The sequence below is a fragment of the Felis catus genome, chromosome B1 (assembly GCF_018350175.1).
Source record: "Felis catus isolate Fca126 chromosome B1, F.catus_Fca126_mat1.0, whole genome shotgun sequence".
NCBI lineage: Eukaryota > Metazoa > Chordata > Mammalia > Carnivora > Felidae > Felis > Felis catus.
Window position 1 is genome coordinate 27,916,286 of NC_058371.1, and position 19,778 is coordinate 27,936,063.

The following is a 19,778-nucleotide window of genomic DNA, read 5'->3' on the forward strand; positions in this document are numbered from 1 at the left end:
TTTAAATGATGATCCTCCAAGGACATCCCCCCATGCCTCCCAAAGCACGGCGGCTACTCCCGCTCCTTTATCCTCCAAGAATCTGGGAGGCTGCGGAATCCGCGACGAAGGCTTCGGAGTGGAGCTCCCCCGAGCCTGAGGGGAACATGGGCATGGAACCGAGGCGAGGACTGAACGCCCGCGACCGCGGCGAGCCGCACGGCAGCGAAGCAGGGAAGGTGGCGGCCTGCCCGACCGCCCCCAGCCCGGCGCGCCCCCCGCGCCCCCGCGCGGGCGCGAGTCGCCGGCGGAAGTGCTGCGTCGTGCACTTCCGGGTGTTGTCTGGCAGCCGCCGCCGCCGCCGCCGCCGCCGCCGCCGCGCGTCTCGGATCTCCCGGCCGCCGCTACCGCCGCCGCCGCCGCCGCCGCCTCAGATCCTGGAGCCAGGAGCGACGTCACCGCCATGGCCGGCATCAAAGGTGGGCCTGGGGCGCAGGGCGCCGGAGGTCTGGGTGGCCGCCCGAGGGGGGGAGGGGGTCCCACGCGGCCCCCGCCTGCCGCCTTCCCGGCCCCGGCGCGCGCCGCGGGGTCCCCGCGCTGGCGGCCGCCCCCCGGCCCCTGGACCCCCGCCTCCGCCCTCGCAGCCTCGTAGCAGAGCTGGGCGCGGCGCTCTCCGGGAAAGGCCGGCGGGCGCGGCGGCTTCACCGTCGGCGCCCGCTTTCTGCTGATCTCGGCAGCCTCTGTCCCACCCATCGGCCCCCGTACAAAGAATGAAGTGGTCCGCGGTCTGCGAGAGTCCCGCAGCGCCTCGGGCCATCCCACACGTTTTGCAGGAGTTTGCATCCGCGAGAGAGGCGAGCGGAGAGTGCTTTTGAGGGGGATGAGGCCGCTAGAGATGCCAGTTACGTGAAATCAGTGTCATTTGCCGCTTAAAGGCACAAGTGCGATCTTGGGGTGCTGAGCCGAACCGAGTCCCTCCGGAAAGCCTTGGAAGGACTTGGGGACGGTTCTTTCCGGAGCCTTGGGCAGCATATCCACTCTCAGGACCTGTGCTCGAAGCTTCACAGACTCCAAAAGCTGATGCGTTTTGATTGTGTTTTGTTTTTCCGATAGTGTTAGACCGTGTGAGCGACCCCGAGGTGCTCCTGTTCTCCACAAGTTGCACGTTGAGGCTTTTACATTTCAAAGTTTCAGTTGTTTTTTTTTTTTTTTTTAGTAAAATAGTTTAAAACTTCATGGAAAATTACTGGTTTATTCGTATATTTCCTTTACAAATAAGGAAGGTTGCAATCTTTCCAGTTGTTTGGTAATTTTGTCAGTGTGATTAGAAATACCATTGACAACGTTTTCAACTTTTTGACCACGAATTACGTTGGTTTCCTGACCTGCGAATTGTAGAAGGGGCAGGCATGCAGGAAATGAAGAACTTTGATAGTGTTTTTTTCTGCATAATTTATTTCCTTCAGGACAACTTTTATTGAACTGCTTTCCCAGAGTCACATTCTTACTCTTTCTGGTGTATTTTTAATGTCTGAGAACATTTCATTTCCGACATAAAACTTGGTAATTTGAGCAACAAAGATAATTTTTCGATCTGTTTTTTGAACTGTAATAGACCTTTTTGAATCCTTGTATGGAAAGGCATTTAGGGTAGAATGCTGTGGTTTTAAGGATGTGGCCAGTTTCCTAGTTCTTCCCCATTTGCTCAGTGTCATAAACGTAGGGAGTCTCTGTTGTAGGAAAATAACTGTAATTTCCTTCTCCGAATCTAGGAAAATATTAATCAGGTGAAAGTGCCACAGATGGAATTGTACTTACACTTTTGGTTTCAATAAGATTTTTTGATTGTTATGATTGTTTATCAGGATATTTTCTTTCTGTTGGGCTATCTTTATATTAAGCACGTGTTGCTATCATTGGAGACCATTACTTTTTTTTTTTTTTTCAACGTTTATTTATTTTTGGGACAGAGAGAGACAGAGCATGAACGGGGGAGGGGCAGAGAGAGAGGGAGACACAGAATCGGAAACAGGCTCCAGGCTCTGAGCCATCAGCCCAGAGCCCGACGCGGGGCTCGAACTCACGGACCGCGAGATCGTGACCTGGCTGAAGTCGGACGCTTAACGGACTGCGCCACCCAGGCGCCCCGATTTCTTAAGCCATATTATTCGGTTATGTATTAGATTTTTCTAGCAACTCCCAGGTTAGGGAACTGGTCCCTGCTACTCTAATTTCTTTGTAATCACAGAATCAGCACCCTGTCTCGAGAGGGTTTAAATAATTGGACTGTTCCATCATCCCTAGCCTAGAGGCTTTGGGAGTAGAAACTAGACTCATCTAAGTTTTGCCCTCCAATGTTTCATCACTCATTTACAGTATAAGTTCTTGCCTTATTGATGTGTCATCTGGGGCATCCATTTATACACAAATGATGAAATTTATGTATAAATCAGCCTAGTTGCTGATTTCATAAGATTGGAGAAACTTCACAAGTTTTGAGAACTCTTTTGAGCAATTTATTTAACCCCATTGTTTTTGTTTTATTACATCCAGTATGACTGGGCAGTGAGATGTCACATGAAGTTTTTTGATACTCGAATCTTACCTTGTTTTCATTTTCTATTTATTTAAAAGAAATCTTTCATTAACTTTCTAAGAGTGTACTCAAAAAAATTTAGACTTCCTTTTTTGATAAGAACATAAATAATTGTTCTTTGTCATAAAAGAGTTACCCCCCAGAGACCATCAAGTAGTAAAGCTACTTGCCTTTTGGCCAAGATTGCCATAAACCAGTATGCTTTTTGAGGTTTTTCTGCCTGATTTAAATTGTTTTTCAGTCTCCTTTCTCTTGTCAGAGGGCAGATCTTGCTTATGTGCAGTTCTGCCTCCTCTTTCTCATTTGTTTCAATATGGGAAACAAGATCTTCAAACTTAGAAAATTTTATGTCACAGGTTACATGTAACAGTGATCATTTCTGGGTGGGGAAAGTTACTTTTCACTTAATTTTGTTCTGGCTATATGAATTGCTATTGAAAAAATACTATAAATGAACATATATGACTCTTAAAATTCTTTTTTTATTCTGCTGAAATTCACACACAACAGTTGAATCACAAAAATGAATAAATCAATGTCAGCTGAATAGGAGCCTAAGGGTCTATTTATAAAGAATGGTAGATTTAGTGTATGGGCTTTGTGACATCTGCTTTGTCTCTTCAGTGACCCTTGTTTCCTCCAGGATTCTAAATTATATTCTGGATAAATAAGTTGTTACTATATAGTATTTGTAGTGGTGAATTTAGCTGTTTGGCAACTACATTGAAAAAGTGGAGATGGTTCCCTGAAACTCCTGTGACGCTGTATGTTAATTATATTGGAATTAAAATTTATTTAAAAATGAAGATGGTTTTTACTTTTTTAGCATGCCTTATAACAAATATCTTTAGTGTTCTGAGAATTATTTGCATTTTAGATCTAATCCAGGTCTCATAGAAGGAAGAACTGACATTCAGATATAATTATGTAGGCAGTAAATGGCTAGTAGGGTCTAGGGACCCATTGTCTTCTGACTTTCAGTTATGTGCTGTTTTTACTCTGGTGTGATCTTCCCCTCCTCTTCCCTTTTGTCCTTTTCTCTCTTTTTTCCCCCTTGGTTTCCTTTTATGCATTCTACAAATATTTATTATTCAGTGTTGAGAGCTGGGGTGTGAGCATCAACAACAGAAAAACTCTTTCCCTGCTGTGGTGGCGCTAACAGCTTGCAAGGAAAGACAGATACAAATTGATATAAAATTATAGCTGTGATAACTGAGCAAAGGGGATGTGTACAGGGCTAGAGAGCCTCTGCACATGCATGGCGCTCTGCCTGGAATGCTCCCCCCAGAAATCCTCATGATTCAGTTCCTCAGTTCATACAAGTCTCTGCTCAGATGTCACCTCATCAGCGATGCCTTTCCAGGCCACTGTGTCTCGAAAAGCACTCCACCTTCTTACTCTACCTGGTTTCTTTCATAGCACTTGACATTCCTTTGCTTACTTTTGGTTTTTTATCATTTTGTTCTCCTGTTAGAATGTAAGCTTCATGGAGCAAGAGCTTTTTTTTTTTTTCATTGCTTTATCTCTAGTATCAAGAACAGTGTGTGACACATGTTAGGTGCCCAGTAGATACTTGTTGAATGAATGAATGAATGAATGAATATGATAAGGGGAATTGGTCAAGTCAGGAGGTTTGGAATAACTTCACCGAGAAAGAAACGATTGAGCTGAGATCTTAAAAAAAAATTTTTTTTTTCAACGTTTATTTATTTTTGGGACAGAGAGAGACAGAGCATGAACGGGGGAGGGGCAGAGAGAGAGGGAGACACAAAATCAGAAACAGGCTCCGGGCTCTGAGCCATCAGCCCAGAGCCTGACCCGGGGCTCGAACTCACGGACCGCGAGATCATGACCTGGCTGAAGTCGGACGCTTAACCGACTGTGCCACCCAGGCGCCCCTGGGCTGAGATCTTAAGGACATAGACGAGTTCACTTGGAGGAAAGAGGAAGGGAATGGAACCAGAATACAAGCTACATGAGTGTGGAAGGGCCTTGTCTGGTTTATTTACATAAATAATCTCCAGCACCTGTTACATAGTTGGTTTGCAGTAAATATTTCTTGAATGAAATGAATGAATGAAAACGTATCTGAGGTAGAAGGACAATAGGTACAAGGGCCCTGTGGGGGAAGGAGCCTGCTGATTGCCAGGAGAGGAAAGGCCAGTGTCATTGAGGTGCAGAGTACAAGGGCTAATAGCCTGGTGTGAGTGTGTCAGGAGAGTAAGCAGGGCCAGATTTTGAGGACCTATTTTGAATTGAACAAAACAAATGGCAAACTCAATATTTTCCTCACAGTTTACATTTCACTCCATTGTAAATTTGAGGTTCCTCACTTGCTATAAAATAAAAGTGCAGGTTTTTTTCTTTTCTTTTTTCTGTAATTGAAAATATAATGGTATTATGGACTAAGTAAATGTGTTCAGGTTTTACATGACCTGCATCGGTGATCTAAGGGAAAACTAAATCTGCCGACCTACCATGTAAGTGGATGTCCTTGATTATGACCATTTTATTTATTTATTTTTTAATGTTTATTTATTTATTTTGAGAAAGAGAAAGGGAGAGAGAGTCTCAAGCAGGCTCTCTGCACTGTCAGCGCAGAACTGACACGGGGCTCAGTCTCACAAAACATGAGCTGAAATCAAGAGCCAGACGCTTAACTGACTGAGCCACCCAGGCACCCCAATTATTACCATTTTAATTCAGAGAAAGCTGTCAGTAGTACTGGGCAGCATTTAACCCCTTTACTGTTAATTTTGGTTTATATATGTTAGCTTTTGTCCTGGTAACTTTTAGGCCTTCTACAGCTCTTTTGGATTTTAATGTTTCTGTTAAGGTTAATAGACTGCATTAAAAACAAAAAACGCCTAAGTTATTCTTTTAGCCAGTGCAGTTGCAGAAATATAGGTTATATAGAACTCAAAATAAATTGATCATTTATATCTTTGCTTAATTCTAAGCCACTAATAAACTGCCTATTCAAGAAAGTTGTTTCTACTCACTAATATATGGTAAAAAAAAGTTATAAAACACATCGCTTTGTGTGTGTGTGTGTGTGTGTGTGTGTGTGTGTGTTTAATTTTAGTACCTGTGTTTCACCTATAGAATGTGTCTGTAGCTTGTGATATCTTAAAAAGTGATACCAAAGAAGGCTTGTACCCATTATCCTGCACATTTTGTAACATGTAGGAAATTAGGGGAGGAAACCCAGCTATAGTTGTGTAAACTGTGTAACATTTTTAAAAATTGTTTTAGGGTTTTTATTTATCTTTGAGAGAGAGAGACAGAGCATGAGCAGGGGAGGGACAGAAAGAGGGAGACAGAATCTGAAGCAGGCTCCAGGCTCCGAGCTGTCAGCACAGGGCCCGACGCAGGGCTCAAACTCACACACTGCCACATCATGACCTGAGCCGAAGTCACTCACTCAATCGACTGAGCCACCCAGACACCCCCATGATAACATTTTTTAAAAACTAAAACTAGGGGTTCCTGGATGGCTCAGTTGGCTAAGTGTCCAACTCTTGATTTTGGCTGAAGTCATGATCTCGTGCTCATGGGGTTGAGCCCTGCGTCGAGCTGTGCACTGACAGTGCAAAATCTCCCTGGGATTCTCTCTCTCTCTCTCTCTGCCCCTTCCCTGCTTGCACGTGCTCTCTCTCTCTCAAATAAATAAACATTAACAAAAAAATAATAATAACTAAATACTCCCCCGAAATTTCTCTGACTTGATCTGTAAGAGTTAGTAATTGCAAATATATAAAACTGTGGAGAGGATGAAATCAGATATTTAAAGCACCAGGTACATACCGGCTGCTCAACCGACAGCAGCTCTCGCTTCCGCTCACCCCCATCCCAGTCTTTGTGAGTCAACTTTGGAGGGTAAGAAGCCATCTGAGTAACTTTTGAAACCATGTAAGGTAACACAGATTAACTGTTTTATAAAGATATGTAGAGGACATTAAAGGATATAACATGAACTCATGTTTAGGATTCACTTGGCAAACTGATTAAGAAAACCCCTGACATTCCACCTTTTTCAGACAGTTATTTTCAAGCTTTCATTGTCTTAGGAAATCTTCAGGGTGCTTGATAAAATTTCAGAGTCCTGGGCTCTGGCCCACAAATTGGCATTTTTAGGAAGCATCCCAAAGAATTCTGCAGGTAGTCTTTGCAATACAGTGGAAACAGTGTTATGGTCTCAAGTGCCTCCAGAAACATGGGTAGACCAAAATTAGTTGACTAAAATTATTAACTACGAGTATCCTTGGATACTTTTTTCTTACTAGTTTTGAGCACAGTGAGGGTGCATGTGCAAGAAGCAGGAGCTGATCGTGAGAGACTTTCCCATTTGATAAGGTTTCTAAAGTCTAGTAAAGCTGAGAAAGCAGAGTTTCTCCACATCCTGTTTTTCAAACTGTAATGATCTGTGGAGTAAATATAACACTAATGACTGGAAGAGCATTGATCTGGGAGGCTAGGATATTCATTAGAATTGGAGACAGTGGGGCACCTGGGTGGCAGGCTGTTAAGCATTCGACTTCGGCTGAGGTCATGATCTCATGGTTCGCGGGTTTGAGACCCCGCGTCCGGCTCTCTGCTGGCAGCTCAGAGCCTGGAGCCTGCTTCAGATTTTGTCTCCCTCTCTCTCTGCTCCTTCCCTGCTTACGCTCTGTCTCTCTTTCTCTCAAAAATAAATTTAAAAAAAGAAAAGAAAGAAGAAATGGAGACAGTAATGAGGGAATGTGGTGGTGTGCCCACAATAGGTCAGGGCCTTGAAAATCAGTGTTGCTTTATGTTGCTTTGAAGATGACCCCAAAAAACTTATTTTGAAACTATGGATAACTTACACTTTTGAAAATAACTCACTTTTTTTTTAGTGTTTATTTCGAGAGAGTGTGCATGCACACAGGAGTATGAGTGGGGGAGGGGCAGAGGGAGAGAATCCAGCCCACGTGGAGCTCGATCTCATAAACCATGAGATCATGATCCGAGGATGCTTAACCAACTGAGCCACCCAGGCACCCTTGAAGATAAATCACTTTTGGTGCATTCGTTTTTTGTGTTTTGCTTTTTGCTTCTGGGATCACAGGTAATGTTCAGATTGCTAATATTAATATTAATAAAAATAATATTAATTTAATATAATTAATATGTGTATTTGATTCTTTATTTACTTTGCAGCTTTGATTAGTTTATCCTTTGGAGGAGCAATTGGGCTGATGTTTTTGATGCTTGGATGTGCCCTTCCAATATACAAGTATGTAAAATTTTTGTCTTTTTTAGTGTTTTAGGGTAAATTTTTTCTACTTTTAAAGCTTTAAATTTTTTTTTAAATGAAAGCTTCTACTGTAGAAGTAATCCTAAGAAATGTTCATTTACCAAGGACAAATCTTTTTAAAAGTGCAAAAATCACTTTTTGGTTATTGCACTTCTGCTCAGTTTTGAGCATCTCTTAATAAAATTAAAGACAAGAAAATTTAAAATATCTTTTCAGCAAAAAAATACCAGAAGCAGGGTCAAGAGACAGTTGACTAAGAAAATAAAGTCACGTAAGCAATTATTTTCCATAGGATAGAAAGAACTTTTAAAAATTAATAGGATAGATTAGTAAGAAAAATAAAACTAAATAGAAAAATCAATAATAAATATGAAAAAAGAACTGCCAGTTACTAATAAGCGCATGAAAACATACTCAGCCTCTCTCAAAATTAAATGAAATCCTTTGGTGAAGGTAAAAGCTGGGGCAAACAGGCACTGTCGTGTATGAGAAGGGAGAGGTATAGCTTCATGTAGTCTGTCATCTTGGAAGCCAGTTTCCTTGCAGCTCTTGAAGTCTATATATTCCTTGAACTAGCCCTTCCACTTAGAATTTCTCATACAGGTCTCCCGGCAGATGTTTCCAAAGGTATGTGTAGTGAGGGGAGAGTATGGATGTTCATGACAATCTTGTCTGTAATAACAAAAAAACCTGGAAGTATCCTAAAGGCCTGTCAAAAGAGGAATGGTTAAATTATAATATGTCCATCAATGGAAATAGTAGGCAATCTTAAAAACAATGAGGAGGAGCCAAGAGCTGTGAGTGCTGATATATAAAGGTGTTCAAGATACATTGTTAAATGAAAAAGTGCAATGATTCATATTGTTAAAATTTATCCGTGTGGAAATATGAAGGATCCACAAGAAGGTTGTTAGGAGAGCAAGAGAGAGAAAGTAGGGAGACATGGGCAGCTTGCAGTTTTCACTTTTTGTGCTTTTTTTTTTTTTAATTGACTTTTTATGTTGAAATGATTATGTATTATCAAGAAGTTGCAACAAAATAGTACAGAGAGGTCCCCTGTATCCTTCACACAGGCTTCCCCCAGTGGCTGTCGTACATAACTGTAGTTGTATTATCCAAACCAGGAAATTACACTGGCACAGTACAATAGCTAGACTGTTGATTCAAAGCCATCTATTTTCTATATTCTAACTTAAAGTCTTCAATATTACTTTCAGTTCATTTTCTACATTTTTATTTCAGTATTTTGGGAGTTCATAGTGACCTAACGAGAGTTTAGGGATGTTGCAGCTTTACCCTGAGAAGGCTGTCATTCATCAAGAAGTCAAGGGCATGAATCTTGAATTTTAAAAATTACTGTTACTATTTATATTTTCCATATGCCTCTTTATTTATAGCCTAAAATAAGAAAAATAATTTTGGGCCTTGATTCCAACTGCTATAATTTATAAAGCATTTTCTTAACATAAGGAATATTTAATCATTGTGTCATAATTCACTTTAGGAATACTATGATTCTAATTATTACTATTTTCAGTGTTCAGGTTATTGTTTATTTTTAAACTATGTCTTGTTTTGAACCTTGCAATATTTCTTTGGTCTTTATTTTTTAAAAGCGTATGTTATGTGTAGGAAAATGACATAGATAGCAAAAACTACATTAACTTATTTTTTTTTTCTAGCCAATACTGGCCTCTCTTTGTTCTGTTTTTTTACATCCTTTCACCTATTCCATACTGCATAGCAAGAAGATTAGTGGATGATACAGATGCTATGAGTAATGCTTGTAAGGAACTTGCCATATTTCTTACAACAGGCATTGTTGTCTCAGCTTTTGGGCTCCCTATTGTATTTGCCAGAGCACATCTGGTAAGTGTATATATTTTTCTATGAACGATTTTACATCAGACTAGGTTAAAATTGTCTGAGGAAAAAGGATAGAGATAATCTTACTTTTGTTGTTAACTGATAAAAATGATATTGGAGAGGGCCGCCTGGGTGTCTCGGTCGGGTAAGCGTCCCAACTCTTGATCTCAGCTCAGGTGTTGATCTCAGGGTCATGAGTCAGGCCCCACATTAGGCGCCACGCTGGGTGTGAACCCTACTTTTAAAAAAAGAGGAAGAATGATACTGAAGAGCATGGCTGGGGTCTGCGGCAACAGTTGGCTTACCAGTTCTTCACTCTCAGAAGTGGGCACATCCTCTCACCCAGTGCTTAACAACCACAGGCCGCCCTCTGTAACTCTTTAAAGGCCTGAGGAGATAGTGTGTTCTTTGCATGGGAAAGTGTGAAAGAGGAGAAGGGCCTGAGCTCTGTATACCTGGTCTTTCCTCCCAGACTCACCAGTCAGATTCACTCCCCCATCTCTGGGGACTTAGAGATGCCAGGGACTGACCACCCTTCCACATGGAGGGGGCGATTACTCCCCCTACTCCTTTAAAAGAATGTACATGGGTGTGTTTTCGTTTCTTGTACTTTAAATTTAATCTGCTGTCTAGATAAGATTTTAGATTCACTGAAGAAGAGTTGGAGCAAATTTCTTCATGAGCATTAAGTTGTAGAAGTCTCTGCTGCCTCCTCAGAATCCAGAAGTCTAACTTTTGAATAATGATCATTTTCATGACTTCCTGTCTTTTTAAAGGAAGCAAATTAAAAACAGCAATATAGAAGGACCGTTAAGTGTTGAATAGAGTGAAAGTTACTATCACAGATCTTGCTTGTTTTTATATCATGATTGGCATAGAACTAGAATCTAGATTTGCTTTTCATTTTCTTTCTGTTTTTCCTACATCTGTTAACTTAAGTGTTTATCTGTCTTATTTCTCTAGATTGAGTGGGGAGCTTGTGCACTTGTTCTCACAGGAAACACAGTCATATTTGCAACTATCCTGGGCTTTTTCTTGGTCTTTGGAAGCAATGATGACTTCAGCTGGCAGCAGTGGTGAAGGAACTACTGAACTATTGTCAAATGGACTTCTTGTCATTTGTCGGCCATCCGCGCGCACAGATGGGGCAGGGATGCTGAGTGGCACAGCAAGCCTCTTGGGGGTGTTCTCAGTGCTCCCCTCTCACTTTTATTGTAAGCATACTATTTTCACAGAGACTTGCTGAAGGATTAAAAGGATTTTCTCTTTTGGAAAAGCTTGACTGATTTCACACTTATCTCTAGTATGCTTTCTGTGGTGTCCTGCTGAATTTGAGTATTTATGTGTCCCTGTTTAGTTATTTTTTTTTTTAATCAACATGCAATGTTAAGCATTTTTAAAATGTAATAACCATTTGCATTGGTTAGGAATTAGATTTCTGCTGGCTATTACTGGGCTAAAGGACATCTTTTGTCTTAAAATTATTTAACCTCCATTGCAAAAAGTTAAAAAAACAAGTTTTCAATCAGTCAGGATGACATCACTCCCAATTTTATGCAGACCATTGGCATACCTTATAGACTGTACACTCAGTACGCATATAGCTGCATTTATACCTCAGAGGGGCCAAGTATTAATGCCCATGCCCTCCGTAAAGGTTGCTGGTTTTGCCAGTAAGCAGGTGTTTTGTGGATTGAAAATTATTTTACGGAATTGCCACAAAGGAGTGCTTTTCTTCTCAGTCGTTAGAGGAATTTGTTGGTAAACTCAAAGGTAAGCGTGTAAAACCAGATTTTTGAGATGGTTTTTATTTATGTCTATTATAGATAGAGTGAGTTGCATTATGGGAAGAAACGATGTTGAAATTCCATTTTTTTAATCCTCTTTCTATTTATAAGTGAAATGTTTGATCTTCTATCAGCCTTTTCATATTTTACTGTGGGTGAAGTGGAACATACTACTGATAAGGAAAAGTTGTAGTGTGCATCATTTAGACCAGAAAACCTTTCCCTGCTTCCTCCTTTTAACTTATTTTCTACATTGTATATATTAAGTAAATTAACTTTCCAAATATAGTTTGATAACACTTTAAATTAGAGGTGTTGATCTCACCTGGAAAGTACTTGCTATGCTCTACATGCTGAGTGCCCTGCCCCGCAAGGCCTTGACATGATTAACAAGTGACTTGTTAGTCTTGCACATAAGTCATGCATTAACAATTTAAGATTTAGACCATGGTAATTGTAGTTCTTACTCTCTAAGGTTATATCATATGTAATTTAAAAATATTTAAGACAAGTTTCCTGTATACCTCTCAACTTTTTTGATTTTTATTTCATCATGATAGATCTGCTGTTTCCTTTTAAATGGCACTTATTGTGTGAATTAATGCAAGGTAGCCAAATCCAGCTGTATAGCAGCTTCAGACACAGAAGACCTGACCAAAAAGTTCCCAGTAACCAGGCATGATCAAATCGTTGTGGTCATTTGCATCTCAACAATTATCAGTACCTTTTGCAAGAGTTAGTAACGAAGATGTTCAAGTTGGTCCGACAGTATTTTGTTGGGATATTTGTGTGATTTTTCACTATACTTACATAAAAATTGTTTTGCCTTCAGACAAAACTGAGTGATCATGACAGCTTTTATATAAAATTTATTTCTGAAGAAAATGGGAACCCATTTTGGGTTTGTTCAGCTTTTTACTAAAGATGCCTAAAGTCCACAGGTTTTATTGCCAGGCCCAGGTGGTGACTCTAGCTGTGAGATGGGAAGCAGAGTGAGGTATCTGCGTGTGGCTGTCCCGCCTCTACAGCAGGCTGAAGACGGCTTGCAGTGTTACAGTGATGTAGCCCTAAAGGGGATGGTACAGGCGTGCATGAATTAGCTGGCTATATAGTTGGGAACTGAGTGCGTGGGATCTACTTGATTTTTTTTTTTTTTTGCAGGAAGTACACTCTCTGACCCTTCCCGTTTTCTGTTCTAGAATATCAGTGCAGTGCACTGCGACTATTCTATTCACTTGGCCATAGACTCTTTCTCTAGCAGCCGCATATTTCTGTGTCCTGGTTGCGTTTGGCAGCATCGTGTCTCTCGTCTTGTTCACGAGCTTGACATAGTGCTGTCTGATCTCTAGGCTAGTTCTTTGAGCTGTGAATTTGCCATAGAACATGCACTGATACCGCATTGCCATTCTTCTACGGAAAGAAAACTTTTGATGATGAAACAATAAAGATTTTCAATATCTATGTTACTTTGTGGGTGTTTTTGAAATGCAAATATGCTGCACACTTCAGCTCCTGAAGTGTGTTACTCATTTTAATAATGCAATATATTAGTCATGAATGTTAGACTTGCAGAAGTTTCACTTCCAAAACAGAATTGAAACTGTAGTAGTAAATATTACAAGGAAGCCCTGTGATTTTGAGCTATAGATTGGTAGAAGTAGGTTGGGGAAGTAGGATTTTTAACTAGCCCTTTACAAAAAAGCCATAGAGGATTCTGTTGACCTGAAAAGACTGTTGATAATCAAAAGTCAAGGTTGTACCTGTTCTTAAATTTTCAGAACCTTTTTTATGACCGTATGTTTTATTGTGTATTTATTACCATTCATTATTGGAGCATTTGGCTTTTTGCAAACCTTTCAAATAGTTAAGGGCAAGAAATCTGTGTGGCACAGTGTGATTGGAGAAAAGTACTGTTCTCTTTTATCAAACGTGAATCTTGTCCCAAGTTGTCCTAATTATATAATCTCATTATATGTTTTAAAAAGTTTAAACCATAGTTTCTTAGTGTTTGCTCTAACATGATGGGGGGGGGGGTGTTGTCAAGATGATCCATATTTCTAGAGGAGACTCTGGAACATTTACGTTGAATGTGACAAGATTCAGAAGTTTCAGGTCACTTTAAATCAGCACGTCAAATTTAACAAGCAGCCATGCAACATTACCGTTAAGTGATGTGTACGTTTTACAGCTCAGGATGCTTTATAATTTATAAAATAGGTGGAAAATTCAAAATCCTGTTTCTTCCGTTAAGCCTGTGTTATCCTTTCTCTTCGTGAAGATTAAGGAGCTCTTATTTTAATGCCTCCCAATTTTCTGGCACTCCCAGGGAAGAGAATACATCCTGTAAAATAAATATTCCAGATAACTGAAGCTTATCTCAAAAAGAACTGACAGTTGTTTATTTATTTTGGTGAAAGTATTAAATGGGTCATACACTCTTGTACTTCCTTCGAATATATTAAGGCATTTTGCGTTTTCCTTGGTAATTTAGGGTTGTCATAAATTATTTCCCCTTAGAACTGTGTTTTTGCTGGCTTTTCTTAGAACTGAGTCTGTGCCTAGCACTCCTTAACTGACTTTGTTTCTAGTTTTCTAAATCTGTAGTACATTAGGAAGAGTGGAAAGTTGCCAGGGAAGAAAAATGAGGTAACCAGGTGGACTGAACCAATAATGTTAACGTTTCTGCACACGGTACCTCAGTGGACCTAGCGAGGTGCTCCCACCTCTTATACAAAGGAAAGGCTGTGTGACGAGTCTTCTTCCTGTTGAAAAGGCTCTTTAAAAAACTAGCTGGTAAACTGTACACCAGACACGGGGGGTTGTGACAGAGAACACGGAGGTGTGACTTGCTGTGCCGCAAGAGAAGCCTTCCAGTTCCACTTCCCGAACTTGAGGAGTTCCTTGTACTTGAGTAAGCCCCTAACTGATTTCTGAGAGCTTATATCTCTCTTCACCATTTGTTTTCAGTGGCAGAAAGTCTAGATATAAAGACAATTTTACAGTTCACTTTTACTGGACGCTCTGTACTGTATATTTTACTTCCAGTCGCTTGAAGATTGTGTGAATCCATCCTTGGGTTTAGGACCATGCCCTGCAGTCACAACAACTCAGATGTTGTTAAGCTTGTAAATTCCCATCAGAGGGAATAAAACCATCAAACTCCCAAGGTGTTTCCACAAGTCACAAGAAATTAAAACCATGTGACCATGAAACGTTCCTTTTTTGATTCTAGTTGTTTCCTTGTTTGTATTCCTTGCGGTACTGACGGAAAAATCAGGAATTTTTGTTTTAGAAGCCAGTAGAATGGCTAATACCGTGAAAGAGGAAGTGTTGCAGTTCACAGCCATAGAAACCATCAAATAGAATAATATAGAATGAAACAGTATTTCCATATCTCTTTGTAAGAGCATTACTGTTTAACAATTTAGTTATCTTGATTTATAGTGTGGCATTTAATGTCACATGTATCTTTTTCTCTTTTGGCTGATCAGCGTATTCTGTAATATGTAAATACAGTTATGACCTAGAAGTCAGCGAACTTGTATAGATTTGCAAACCTCCAAAATAGATATTTTCCTGAAAGCTGGATACACTTACATAGAACATTTGAGGATTGTCTCAAAGTGTTCACAGTTGGAAAACTCCCTAGATCTAAATGAAGATGGATGGATTTTAATTCACTTTTGTCATGGTCTAAATCATCAACTTCCAAAATGTAGATAAGAATCAGCTCCAATACCTAGTTAATGAGTATAGCAGTGAAGAAAAGAGTAGTGGTGTCCCAGGGATTAAAACAAAAACGGTTTTGAGCCATACTCCATGCTAGAAGTGACATTTGTCATTTACAAGCATAAATAGCTTAGTGATTCTGCTCACAATCCAGTGCTTTAAAAAGTGTTTTAAAAAAGATACTACTACAGAGGCTCCTGGCTGGCTTAGTTGGTAGATAACTGTGACTCTTGATCCCAAGGTTGTAAATTTGAGCCCATGTTGGGCATAGAGCCTACTTAAAAAATGTATACATATAGAGAGAGGGAGGGGGGACACACACACATACACACATGTGTGTGTGTATGTGTGTGTGTTTCACAAAAACACCTTCCAGACACTTTAAAGTGTCCAGCTGATTAGGTAGAAATGGTCTACACTCCACCTTGGCTATGTCACTGAGACACTTATGCTGAAACTCTGTTAGGTTCAAGTTTTTTATCTAGAAAGGGTCTTTTTTTCCAATGGCAGTTTTATACTACATTGACAGCATTTAGGTAATATTGGGGGATAGGAAAAAAAATAGGAATACAGTCCCTCTTTGAACCAGTAATGTAGTTAGACACTCAAGAAGGTTTCAAAGGAAGCTGATTCCTATCCGATTCCTATCCATGCCAAAAGGGAAGTATGGGGGTTCACAGGAGGAAAAGATTTGGGAAGCAAAAGGGAGGTAGAGGGTAATTTCCTGCTCTGCTTTGGCCCATCTTCTGCTGGCAGGCAGGGTATTGGCGAGATGAGCATTTCTCTGGAGCAGCATTGTGGTGTTGGCTCTTAAGCTTCCTGGGATTCAGGGGCAGCAGAAATCATGGCGGGCGCTTCTTGATTCTGACACCCTCACTCTGGATCCCAGATACAATGGAGATGTAAGAGGGGTGGAGATTTAATTTTAAAGTGATAACCAAGATTTGCTGATGAACTGTGTGGGAAAAAGAGAGGAGTCAAGGGTGACTAACAAGGTTTTGATAGTCCTGTCGGGATGGAGGGGGAAGTAGGGAGAGTCGAAAACAGCAAAGTCCGGACCGTATGTCCGAACTACTAGTTCGTCATACCCGTTTGTTACCTCGAAGTGACGGCACTTGCCTTGTTTCAAACCTTTACCAGACAAAACAGTACTATTGACGCTTGAACCTTGTAACTACTTTACAAACTCCTGAGGGTCGACATTGTGGCACGCGTCGTGGCATAGCAGTTACACCGGGGGCTCTGGGGTACACCCAGCCCGTACTGCTAACTTGCTCTTGGACTAGATGTGCAACCATAAGTGAGTTATTTAATCTGTGTCTCAATCCCACAGCTGCAAAATGAGAATAAAAATAGTAGCTACCTCAAAGAGTGGCTGTGATGTTGAAATGTGACGTGCAGAGGGCTCACAGCTGATGTTAGGTACTGTTACTGTTTCTTACCAGTTCTCTGTACCGCTAAGCAGTTCCCTCTTACGTAAGTAGACAGACAAAAAAAATTTTAATAATCCAATCTTAATAGAATATATTGCCAACAGGAGTCCCCCCTGTCAGCCTTATAATATCTCTTGGAAATTCTCTACCTACCTGGATTCCAGGCATTCACTGCAGTAGTTCGAGGTAGTCATGAAGACCTGTTGACTATCTAATAAACACTGCAGGGTGCCCTGACATGTGCCTCCGGTGGGTTAAGTGTCCGTGATCCTCCTTACCCCCACCCTTGCACCAAACCTGGAAAATGACACACTTTTTTTTAAAGAACAGGAAGCTACATCACCAAACTTGAAACAAGAAGGGAAGAGTTTAGGTGGATCTGAAACTAAGAAATCCCGAGAGAATGAAAACGTGATCAAATTGAAGAAGAAACAGCAGCCTGAAACGCAGGCGGCAAGCACATGGGAAGATTCCGCATAAAATACGGGAGCCATGCCAAGGAGGCCTTCATCGCAAGTGGAGGCGTCCAGAGGCAGGAGGGGGCTCGGGCAACTTCCTGAGGGATCCCCGAGGGCGCTGCGGTGGGAGCAGCCAAGCCAGCAGATCGTTAAGCATCTCTGCATACACTCCCGTCCCCGTCTCACACCTTCCCGTCTGGGGAGGAGGACGTGTTTCCTGAAGTAGCGGAAATGGAAACACCGAGTCCAGGAGACCAGTCACCAAGGAACCCTACTCAGTTGCACATCTTTTTTTATCCCTTACTCGCTGGAAACATGCCTCTCCCTTTAGTCAGGCTGCACGAGCAGGAGCAGCTGATGGTTTAGCCCAGGGGTTCTCAGTAGCAAAGATGAGTTCCCAGGCAGGGAAAAACCAAACAGTTCAGGAGTACCGACTGGAAGAAAACAAACTGACAGAATTTACCAGCGAGGAAACAGGTAACAAAAAGAAGCTCCAGGGTTCCATTTTGAGAATTGAAACCATCCAAAAGACCATACCAAGTGGTGTACAAAATCAGGCTGATGAAATTACGTTACAGAACATTTTACATTTTTTGCACCCAAGTCCAATTAGATTACCCAAGACCACTATTTTGCTTTTCCTCAGAGGCTCTACCTCATATCACACCAGATTTGATTCAGAGACACATAGTATAACTTACTATAGATGAACCTCTTACTATAGATGAACCTTTCCCCACAGCATATTCTCCCTGTGACATCCTGACCTATGACAATGAACCTGAAACCTGCTGTCTGCTTGGATGGGAAGGAAGGCAAAAGCCATAGCTGGTATCACACATCTTACATGATGATTTGGATTCCCACCTGAAATATTGCATAGCCCACTATAGGCATTTATTAATTCCACAGACATTTTTGGAATCAGACACCAGGACTACAAAATAAAAATACAAGGTGAGATGAGAACAAATAAAGGATTCTTGGAGGTCCGTACTACATTATGTCTACCGAGTAGCTGTGTGACTTCCCTACAAAGGGAAGGGAGGATAGGAATGCTTCACAAAAAAAAAATGGTGTTGGGGCACCTGGCTGGCTCAGTCAGTAGAGCGTGTGACTCTTGATCTTGGAGTTGTGCATTTGAGCCCCAGGTTGAGTATAGAGATTACTTAAAAAAAAAAAAAAAAAAAAAAAAGGAAAAGAAAGAAAATGGTGATCGATCTTGGTCTGGGACAGTAATGAACCATTCCAGCCCCCAACCTGTGTGACAGTTAATGTTCTTATTTTCACGTTTGTCTTCCAAAGTATTTCTGGGAATCCCGGGAATGCTTGTACCTCAGCCAAACTCTGGCACTGGACTGACTTCCACTTCTCTGCAGCCACCTTTTACCACTTTCTAATTACTTTTCCTTTTCTCCCTATAGCCTGCACCCAACCATGGATAAGACCCTCTCTCTTGATCCTGCAAAGCACGTCTAAAATCAGGGTAGGGGCGCCTGGGTAGCTGAGTCCGTTAAGCATCCTACTTCGGCTCAGGTCATGATCTTGCTGTTTGTGAGTTTGAGCCCCAAGTCGCGCTCTGTGCTAACAGCTCGGAGCCTGGAGCCTGCTTCAGATTCTGTGTCTCCCTCTCTCTCTCTGCCTCTCTCTCTCTCTCTCTCTCTCTCTCTCAAAAATAAACATTTTTAAAAAAACTTAAAGATAAAAATAAAATCAGGTTATAACTTTAAACAAATCATTTACCAAAGACCTGAGGAAAAGAGAGAAATTACTACACAACCCTCACCGCCCTCCAAAAAAAAAGAAAAACAAAACTGAATGTTGTATTCACTGTCTTCTACAATCTTGGCCATGCGCTTGCCTCAAGTCTCTAGCTCTGACTGTGCCAGGTTGCAGGTAGCACTTTACCTCCTCTGGACAGTAGGGATTCTTGAAGCCCTTGTGAGGGGACTTATGAGGTCCCCTCACATGAGTCCAGGCCCCCTGCTCCAAAACGGCATCATCTGCAGTAAATGCAACCCTGCCCACAGAAGACAGGGTTCTTCTTAAGTAAGCACATTATCCTTTCAACCATTTTAATCTAGAATGAAGGTATCATTTTAGCCTCCATCGAATCATAGAACGTCAGATAAACCCAATTTGAGAGACATTCTATGAAACAACTGGTACTCCTCAAAAATCATGGAAGGCAAGAGTCCTCAAGGTCATGAAAGACAAGGAAAAACTGAGGAACTGTCACAGATGGAAAGAGACTATGGAGACACAACAATTAAATGTAAAGGGGATCCTGCATGAGATCTGGAGCAGAACAATGACATAGGGGGGAGAATCGGTGAAATCTGAATAAGGTCATAGTTTAGTAGTTAATAACACCGTACTGATATTAATTCCTTGGTTTTGTAATTGTGCTATGGTTATGTTATTTGTTAACATTAGGGAAAGCTGGGTAAAAGGTATGTATGAATTCTCTATACTAGTTTTTGCAATGTTCTGTAAGTCAGACTATTTCAAAATAAGTTTTTTAAAGTACTGTTACCACCCATCAGATCAGAAAAATTTTAAGTCTTGACAGTCTCCATAACTGGAAAGGACAGGGAGCAAATTAAACCCTCAAATACTGCTAGTGTAAGTGTCCACTGGTACAACCATTTT

At 41.1% G+C, this 19,778-nt stretch overlaps 1 protein-coding gene across 1 annotated transcript; it reads left to right on the forward strand.

Moving 5' to 3' along the window:
• Positions 1-303: 303 nt before the first annotated feature.
• On the forward strand, positions 304-12,972 carry LEPROTL1 (leptin receptor overlapping transcript like 1). Its single transcript, XM_023252431.2, has 4 exons — positions 304-458; positions 7,757-7,832; positions 9,536-9,722; positions 10,683-12,972. Exons 1-4 carry the CDS (start codon positions 443-445, stop codon positions 10,797-10,799), a joined length of 396 nt encoding a protein of 131 aa, XP_023108199.1. The 5' UTR covers positions 304-442; the 3' UTR covers positions 10,800-12,972.
• Positions 12,973-19,778: the final 6,806 nt, after the last annotated feature.

What these genes read in the sequence shown, in the direction of transcription:
- LEPROTL1 (XM_023252431.2), top strand. An exon ending in TGTGCCCTTCCAATATACAA is followed by an intron (nt 7,833 to 9,535) that starts GTATGTAAAATT and finishes TTTTTTTTCTAG; the next exon opens with CCAATACTGGCCTCTCTTTG. An exon ending in TATTTGCCAGAGCACATCTG is followed by an intron (nt 9,723 to 10,682) that starts GTAAGTGTATAT and finishes TTATTTCTCTAG; the next exon opens with ATTGAGTGGGGAGCTTGTGC.